The 10,123-nt window shown below is 34.7% G+C and overlaps 1 protein-coding gene across 2 annotated transcripts in view; it reads left to right on the top strand.

Annotated features, from left to right (window-relative positions):
- Positions 1-6,798: 6,798 nt before the first annotated feature.
- CUL3 (cullin 3) overlaps positions 6,799-10,123 on the top strand; it is a 64,016-nt gene continuing 60,691 nt past the window's right edge. For both annotated transcript variants that reach the window (XM_004701649.3, XM_045294080.1), the window contains exon 1: positions 6,799-6,911. In XM_004701649.3, coding sequence (XP_004701706.1) covers positions 6,879-6,911 — 33 coding nt within the window. In that variant the 5' untranslated portion in view covers positions 6,799-6,878. The remainder of the gene's footprint in view (positions 6,912-10,123) is intronic.

Genomic DNA, 10,123 nt, shown 5'->3' with positions numbered 1-10,123 from the left:
GCATGAATGATGAAAGAATGTGAATAAGTTTAAATGTCAACATGGAAACTTGGACTATACTATTGTTGATCAGAATAAATGTTGCATATTAATTTCACTATATGAAATCATCAAAATTTTAGAATTTAGAATCAGAAAAGTATTTAACAGTTACTTATCTCTTCCCAATTAAAATCATATAAAACCAGGGGTTAAGGCATCTCATTGGAGCTGGTGTAAAAGCCACTTAATTAAATTACCTCCAGTCATAGAAAAGGTGATAAGTTAACTGATTTGCTGAAAGTCATAAATAGAAACAGCAATTTCTGTAAATAACTGTTTTTGATTATTTTACCCTTTGTGTGAATCTGAAAATAAAGGACAAATTTCTAAGAGTACATGTCTCCTATAATTAATAGTACCTATGTGGTACCTTTTAATGCTTTGTGTATAAATACCATGAATACCATGCAATATTTTGTGTTTTGATATGTGATATATATTTCTGTGTAAAATAATTCTAAATTAAAAATATGTACTACTTTAGAGATTTGGCTCTTATTTGGACTGACTACTCATACTTTAAGAGCTTTGGAAATTATTTAGAAGGAAGCTCTTCATTTTTAATAACTCATACATCATCTTTGGATTCTATTTTTACCTCAATGTTGAAATCTTGCATAGATCATTTCTAGTTTCAATAAGCATTATTAATAACTTATTTATAATTTGTTTTAGCTGATGAATTTGGAAAGTGAAAACATTTCAATCATGGAAAATAATGTATTAGTGGGCACCTATGTAAATTACTAATGTTCTTCAACTCCCTTCCAGTCAACTGGGACCTAATGGCTCAGGGACACTTTCTTTTAATCCGTGGAGACACTTGTATCTGAAATGCAGGGCAAAGACACGGAGCTCCTAGCTTTCAGACATGCTGGTCTTCCTTACTCTCTTCCCTTTGCCTTTGATTTCGTTGATTTGAGAATATGTTTCATGGATCTTGGACATAAACTTATCACTAAGGTTTTGCATATTACAGCATTGAAAAATAAAAGATTTCCTTTTTCTTTAATCTCAACAAAAAAAAATTTTTAATAGTAAAAGCTGTACTCACAAATGAAAAAGATAGTATTGCAAGTTAAATTGCTGCATAGTTCATAAGGTTGGTCTATTCACATTGGTTAATAATTCTTTACTTATTTGATATTTAAGTTGTTTTTAAGAATAAAGATCATGGGATTTTAGCTTATGTTGATCAGAGTTCTATTATGACATAATAAAGACAGGACCACAACTTGAGAATCACATTCTCTGCAAATTAAAAAAAAAATTACTATATAATAAAAATTACCCTTTGCTTTCGACAGTTCCCTGAATTTTAACGTATTTGTAATAATAGAACAGTTCCATATCCCGGAACACTTACTCTGTTAGTCCTTTCTAGCTTCAGCTCTCATCCTAAATTTTTGGCAAACTGATTCGTCTCTTCACAATAGCTGTGTGTTTTCGTTTTTGTTTTTTTTAAAGAATATCGCATAAATGGAATCATACAGGGTGTAATATTTTGTTTTTGAGCCTAGCTTCTTTTATTTAGCATAATTATTTTGAGATTCATCCAAGCAGTTGTGCATATCAATAGTTGATTCCTTTTTATTGCTGAAGTATTATTCTATTATGTGAAGATACAACTATTTTCTTACCCCTTTACTTGTTGAAACTCATTTGGATTATATGCCTTTTTTTCCCCAATTATAAATAGAGCTGCTGTGAATATTTTTGGAGGTTTTTTTGGTAACCTAAGTTTTCATTTCGCTGTGTGTGTGTGTGTGTATGAAGGTAAAGTATTGCTAGAAAGTGGTATAAATTTTATTTAACAGAAATATTAAAATGGAAGCTATTGCTTCTTGACATAACTTCCATCTAGGTCTGAACACTACTAACCTTGTTTCTCTAACCTTGAATGGAAGGATTCTGTGCTCTTCAGTGTAACTATCACAAATGGCGGTTTGGCATCCTCATGGGACTCGACTTAAATGGTACTCCTTTTAAATGTTTCTTGAACTTTGTGAAGAAAGCCATCGCAGGAGGAGAGGTGGGGATGGTGAGACTGTCACTGGGAGCTCTTGCTACCCTCAAAGTGTGTGCAGCTGTGCTCTTGTGAAGGGGAATGTTCCCAGGCTTAAGTCTCTTGGCCTTTTTCTCACAAGTGTAGTTTTCAGGTTTTTTTAAATGTCTTCATTATAAGGCCTTGTGATCATCTTTTGTTCTTATAGAAAATCTTACCAGGACTAACCAACCCTGGGGAATCCTTAAAAGCAGTAACTATAATCTTCTGAACTGGCCCTCCATTTTACAACTTGTAAAATGCCTGAATATCCCAAGAAACTGTTGACATGACCTTTGCTCGTGATTAGTCAGTCCACTGTTGCTTTGACTGGACAACTATTGTCCCTTGATGAGGCATTGTTGTAAGGCCTTTAGGATCTTACTTGATGAAGCCATGTTTCATCTCCTATTAACAATTCTTCCAAGAAATGATTTGTGATCTTGATCCTGCTTTTGCAAAATTTCATTGAAAACTCTTCTCTTGTCTTTAGCTATCTGGTCACAATGGTTTTGGCACTCACTGGGTGGAGAGTTTGCTCAACTTTAATTTCAGTAAACTGAAGCAATTGAGATATTTATAGTTTGGGCTGTTGTTTCTGGTTTTTAAACTGTAGGTCCTCTTCAATTAGGACACAAATAAGATTGTTTCTTTGCAAATTGATCTAGATGGTTTCCTGCTGCAAGCCATTGTTGAGCATTGTCTCATTCTTTTTAAAAATAAATATCTTTGGACATTGTATCTGTAAATTTTTCATAAAGCACCAATGATTTTGTTGTTCTTCCACCCAAGCTTCCCCATAAATTTGATGTTTATTCTTGCCTCAGTTTTAGCAGAATTCATGTTCCTCTGATAAGGTTCTTTTCAAGCTGTTGCTGCTTGCCGGTGCTTCAGAATGGATCTGGTTCAGATACGTTGTGTTAGTACTTAATTGTATTCGGTGCAATATTTTTGAATCCATGTATTGTTTTTTCATAATAGGTATTTTCCATGATCTCTGTGAAGACCCTACATTATAGATGGACGTTTTTCTCCTAAACCAGAAGATAAAGTTGTGTTACTTTAAAAGTTCAGAACCCAGAATTGTATTGTTAGTATTACTGTACTCATGTTGTAGAGCTTCTTCAGAGAAAAGGAATCCTACTCTTAACTTCTAGTGTTTCTTGTTCATTCTGGTAGGTCCTTACTTTAGCCTTCACATTCATACTCTTTATCTGGAATAGTCTTCATGAAACTTTCCTTACATAATAACCCTAGTTCTTAATCTTATTCGAGCCTCTGGCCCCTTTGATCTTCCACTGCCTTCTACTGTACTTGCTTTGCTGTACAAAAAATAATGGTGGTTGCATTAGTGTACGACATGAACAATGTTACTCCTCCTTTCTATTCCTCTACTTTCTCTCTTTTTAAAACTTTCCTTACTATTATGAAAGTTCAAACACATATATTTGAGTTTATATGTGTGTTAGTCTGGGTAGACTAGAGAAACAAATTCATAGACATACATATGTATATAAGAAGGAGCTTTGTATAAAGAGTAATTGGACATTAAGAAAACCCAGTCCAGTCCAGATCAATTCCATAAGTCCAATATTAGCCCATATGTCCGATACCAATCTATAAAGTCCTCTTCAGATCCACAAAACACATGCAATGATATTGAATGCTGGAAGTTCACAGGCCAGTGGGTGGGAAGTCTTTTGGATCCAGTGGTGTTATATGCATCTCAGCGCTGGCAGGGGTCTCCATGTGGCTTCTCCAGTTCCCAGGGCACGGGGTATATTACCGTAGTGCCATGTATCTTGTCAGTAGATTGTTTCTCAGGGAGTGAGCTGAGTGAGAGAGAGTCTCCCACCTCCCAAGGAGAAAATCCAGGAGTTCCCTGAATCCTCAGGAGAAGGCCATGCCCACACAGAGACCTCATTGGCGATTGATTACCCAATTGACAGACTAGGCTCCAACCCTTCATTCTTAATCCTCTCAAGTAATTGACACAAAATTATGTAACTACCAAAACATGCCGACTTTACATAATAAATAGACATTAAATAACTTTCATTTTCTTGATTACAAACAATAGTAAGGAAACGTTTAAAAGGCGAAAGTGGAGGTTAACGTGAATCGGCACTGACTGGATGGCTGAGTATGGGTTTGGGCTTGGACGCCAGCTCTGAAACGTGAAGACTCCAGCTCTTCATGGTAGCTGATTTCCACTTAGTAAACTCACTGTTTTGTCAGCATAATCTTTTGAAATGTGATACAAGTAAATAAATTTTTTATAACATACTGTTTTGCTTACCTATTTGTTATTTTGCTACAAGTCAGGAATAAGGACATATTTACACTTAGTATATTTTATCTTAAAATGTATAAATCTGATTTTAAAGAACATTCATATTTTATTAAAACTTTTAAATTTAATTGTTCAGTTATCGTTCTTTCAACAAATACATCAAGCACATTTGCATATTTATTCAGAAGTCAAGATAACTTTAATGTAGTTAACACATACGTTGATTTTATAGCAAAGAAGTATGCAGTCACTTAATGGCTAGATGCTTTGGCGTGTGTGTTTATTTTCAATGTGTAGTAGAGTTGGTGAACTTAATTGCTATGCAAAATTTAGTAGTTCAGTGAAGAATTTTGTAAATAGGCACATTTCAGCCTACTGTTCTTCCTAATAATTGTTGCCTTTGGCATTTGCATCTGATAAGTGCTGGACTTTGCTGAGTTGGAACAAATAATTTATTATCAATTTGCATAAAAGTTTAGTTAACACAATATTTGTTAATCAACTCATGTAGATATTTATCTTGCTTGATACAGTTTTCCTCTTATGTTTTTGCTAAAGGTTGTGAGTGACATATCTTGATGTCAAGGCACTTAGTCTTGTGAGAAAAACTTAAGTTGATAATGAAACTCTAAATGATATGGTAAAATAGTGTTTTTCATATACTTTCATGTACTATGTTATCCATAATATCTAATAATGCCCCCTCCCCATATTATGAAGAAAATTAATTAGATATACTTCAATTTAACTTACTCTCTAATAGTGTCCATAGGTTTTCTTTCTGTTATTGGCTCTTATAGTCATTTGTTCAAGGTAGATAGATCTAATATAAAATGTAATACAATTGTATTTAACATTTACTTATTACTTAGCTCTATGGGTGGCTACATAGCTCAACACAGATGTAAAAAGTCATGTATCTCAAAAAATACCATGACTTCAGATTCTCCCCAACCTAAATAAATAACATGACTCTTTCAGTTTATTTACAGTCAAGGATGTTTGCAGATAGAAGATGTCTGTTTAGACTGGAGTTAACAGAGTTGCTAGATTATGGAGGATGGGTTGGATTTTAATTAACGGGAGAGGAGATGGTAATTTAGTACTAAAGTGCTGTAGGACTTTAAGACGACAGGCATGCTACTACTTTGTGGTAAAGGGAAAACTGAATCTAGGTTTGTTTTCATAGTCAATCTCTTCATATCAGGAGGGAGTAGTGGATAGTAGCCCATTATTGGGGAAAGTGGTGCTAAGCTTGTGAACTATGGAAAGAGATTCTTGATATTTTGTGTAGTCCTCGATGAACAGATGAACTAATGAGTGAGCTAACGGATGGTACATGTACAGTCTTGTTAGTGACACATTGAATTACTTGACTGCTAACTGAAAGGTTTCCAGTCTGAACCTACCAGCCACTTCATTGGAGAAAGATGTAGCAGTGTGCTCTGTACAGATTCACAGCCTTGCAAACCGTGGGTTCTACTCTGTACTACGGGGTCGGTATAAGTCAGAATTGAGTTGATGGCAGTGGGTTTGCTTTTTGGCTTTTGATAAATTCCACACACTGTTTTAGGTGCAAAGGTGTATACATTAAAAAACCTGAAATCCTGTTACCATGTAGCTTGCACTTTAGTGGGACAAATTTTCAAAAATCTGGTGTAGCGCTTAGATAGTGTTAAGTACTAAGAAGAAGAACATCTGAAGAGTGAAGGGGTAGGGCTTAGTTGTTTTTGGAAAAATACGTTGTGAAAGTTGAACCAACTAAAGGGAATGAGCCATGTGAAAAGAGCCCAAAGAAATGGCAGTGAAAATGCAGCCAGGAGGCCATTGTATCTAAAGTTGACTATGTTAATGTTGATGCTTATTGGCTGTCTACTGAGTGCTGAGTTCTAGTGAATTATTTGTGTTAATTTAATGTTGGTACAATGCTACAGGATGGATGTGAGAGAAAAAGGCACAGAATTTAGATAATTTTACGCCAACTCACACAGTTAGTTACAGAATTAGGATTGGAGTAGAAATAGCCCCACTCCAAACTTGGTACACTCGTTCACAGTCAAGGGTGTTTGGGATGGTGTGGTAGGAAATTTGGATGATGTAGTAGCCTGGGGCTAGTTCTGTATAGTTCATTAGAGAGATTTTGGATTTTATTCTGATTGATGTATTACCAATGGAGGGTTGAGAAATACTTAAGGAAGGTACTTTATGATTCTGGAGGTTAAGAGATGGTATGGAATACACACACACACATACACAATTGGTAGTTATCTGGGTATAGCTTAACAGATTTCTGACCTGTAACATTTTTTTTTAATTTGAAATTGAGGATGGCACTTCATTGTTTATTGAAAAGATTATGTGCATGTTTATATATGAGTGTGTGTATACATGAACTGTAATGAAATCTTCTGTTATTAGGTGCGAGAAGATGTACTAAATTCATTGAATAACAACTTTCTTCAAACGCTCAATCAAGCTTGGAATGATCATCAAACAGCTATGGTGATGATTAGAGACATACTAATGTATATGGTAAGTACAGCTTTTTGTAATTTTCTTTAAGAAGTTACTTCATAACTACCTTTCTGTCAGGTTAGCTGGTGCCTCTCAATTGTGTGATATAGTTTATTATTACTTAGAATATATCCTTGGCAAGGGCAAAGCTCAGCCTGTGTGAATAGTAACTTGTTTATATGGTTACTAAATTATTAGAGTAGAAAACTGAAACGGAAAGAGTTAATTTTTTTTTTTGCTTAGTATCTAGTATTGTTCTTCAAAATAGGAAATATTTAAAATGTCTTAACATCTTGAGTAAGAGTATTTGAACAACTACATGAGAGATGGAAGTCAATTATTCTCTTACACATTTTTAAGACTGTGCCCTTAAGTGTTCAGTGACAGAAAATGTCATATTAATACTTATTATGGAGTAATTACGCTCTTAATAGGTGTCATCTGTTTTAATTGAGGATCTCTAATAATAAATTAGATTTGATTACAGTGTGTGATTATAGTCAGTCTGTTGAAAGAAATGGGGTGTTCAGATACATATTCCATTTTTCACCCATTATTGCCTATTTTGAGTTGATTGTATTTTTATCAGCCACAAGAAAAATGTTGTTTGGCAGGATAACTTGAGAAACAATGATTTAGTTAAACTGTTTAATAACTTTCCAGGAGATTAACATAATGTTTTTTTTTGTCTTATAAGATTAAAGAATGAAGTTAGATTTATTAAACCCTACTATTGTGCGAGGGGATTGTGTTATGTCACGTGATTTGTTTTATTACATTATTTATGCTTGAGAATGGATATGCATATGTTCTTCTGGTGTACTCGCTTCCCCTCATTTACTCATGACTTCATTTAGCACCTCCATAAATCCCGCTTTTCTCTAAGATTCAGACTCTTCAAATGTTTAATTGGTGGCTCCTTTCATATTCTCAGAGGTATTTACTTCGTGGGTTCAAATAAGCTTGTAATCACTATTCTTTCAGCTGCTTATGCCATTATGTCAGGGGCCCCTTTTTGGGTCATCTTCATTGTAGATTGCTGTTGCTGCCACGTATTTTCAGTTTTCTCTACAATCTGCATTTTCTTTTCGCCTTCATTTTCACTTCCTGAATACATTTTTATTTTTCACAAAGTATTCAGTAACTAGTCTTGCAGCTTCCACTGTGTTCCTGTTTTGTTCGCCATAGTTTTTTTTTAATCATTTAATTGGGGGCTCATACAATAGTGTCTTATTTGAACTAACATGTTCAAACCTGTGCCCTGCGGAAAATTTTTTATCTTAAAGAGTCCTCTATTTATTCTATAATATATTATATTCTAAGATATAAAATATTTTATATCTTAGAATATCTTATATCTTAGAATCCTCACTTGTCTTCTGTTTAGAAATATTTCCAGAATGTTTCTTCTCTCCATGTAGCTCGCTGCTACTCATTGTTCAAGTTTTAGCCTAAAATTCTGGCAAGCTTTCCTTATATACTTCATCCATGTGCAATTGCTCTCATTGTACCAGTACTATTCCTTCACAGAATTTATTATAATTGTTAATAACAATAGTTTAGTGTCTTGTTTTCATGCAAGACTGTGAACTTTTGAGCCTGTGGACACATCGATGCCTGTTATCATCTCTCTGTCCCCAATACCTAGAACACCTTCTTGTAAAAATTGGCCCCCATATCTGAAACAAATTAATACACAAGATCTCATATAGTGTCCCTTTTTATAGACCAGTGCTTTCATCCAGTGCTCATTTAAAAAAATATGCTACTTTAGCTTCCGAAACCAAGTGTATTATCTTTGTTTCAAAAAATTACTTAATGAAGCACACCACCCTGTGTGATTACGGGGTGTTGAAGTATTTATGGATTGTGATAAGAGTTGTGTGAGCCCCCAATAAAATAATTTTTTAAAACTTCATTTTTCATATAATTCTCTTTATTTTGCTGTTTTATGTATAGGGGTCTGGTTAAAGAAATGCCTCTTGGAGCTGAGGTCAAATTTATGGACATCAAAGTATATGAAAGTAATGTGTTCAAAACTATTTTTGACAAATGTATGCATATATAGCTTATACCTTAGTCAAGATAAGTGCTTTTAGATTTTAAAAAGGCCAAAAATGCTTTTCCTGTTCATGTGTATGATATTTTCTTTGGTAACTTTCATCCTCTTCATGGACATTGCTGACCACAATACCTACTGAATAGGGCCTTCGTACCCACACTGTACTGGTTATACTTACTCAGGCCTCTTCAGACTTCTTAGTGTGAACATTGCCTCTCATTGTTGGAACCTTAGATCTGAGAGAGGAGCAGTGCAGATGCTTCCTTCTCTCCTCATGCAGCAGCACCTCCTCAGCCAGGTTAGCAAAGAGATGGCTGTGTCTAGATACCGTGGAACATGCTTACTACTCTTGAAAGTAAGAAAAGTCACTGCTTTCTTGAGCTTGGAAAGCCATTAAAGGTGGATAAATAAGCTGGCAGATGAAGAGGAGAGAAGCTGAAGAGCGCTTTTTAGAAATGCCCTGAGTTGTTTCAGTACAGAGATGAGATCATGAACTTTAACTGACAGGAAGCGTGTTATATTGGGAGTTTGAGGAGTGCTCTAGACTGAATCAAAGCCCTGGTATGGTAGTGGTTATATGTTGGGCTGCATAAAGACAGTGGAATTTGTGGGTCTATATTATTTCTCCTGTAGATTTTTGTGATTTCATGCCTACAAAACATTTTTCTTCATATTCTAGATTGCACATTCATGAAAGTTTGAAAATAGCCACATTTTCGAAAAACAGATTGCTTTAAGAATCTTCTTGGCACAGTTTCTGTTTTTAGTATACCGTATGTACTCTAGTATAAGCCGAGATTTTCAGCACATTTTTAGTGCAGTTTTTGTGGTAAAATTAGGTGCCTCGGCCAATATTCAGGTCAGCTTATACTCAAGTATATACGGTAACTTCTTAGGATGAAACCGAATCCAATAGCTTTCAGTCTATTACAGTTGCACTTGCTCAACATTTTTAGCAACGCTTGTAAGAAATGTGTGCTCAAAACAGCCTTCCCCTTGGTGTGCTTTAGATTTGCATCAGTGACTGACAATACATAATGTTCTGATATCGTTTCATGGTTAGTGCAAAAGGCAAAAAGTAGATCTCTATGTGAAATAAAACCAGAGCGTCATTATGATTATTGGAAAATAAAATGTTTTATGCATTTTAGTTAAATTTCTCTCTCTC

Source organism: Echinops telfairi, unplaced genomic scaffold (assembly GCF_000313985.2).
Source record: "Echinops telfairi isolate 266 unplaced genomic scaffold, ASM31398v2 ScPeMD7_3;HRSCAF=10, whole genome shotgun sequence".
In the NCBI taxonomy this organism is placed as follows: Eukaryota; Metazoa; Chordata; class Mammalia; order Afrosoricida; family Tenrecidae; genus Echinops; species Echinops telfairi.
Note: the sequence above shows the minus strand (reverse complement) of the source record. Positions and strands in the feature narration are given on the sequence as shown.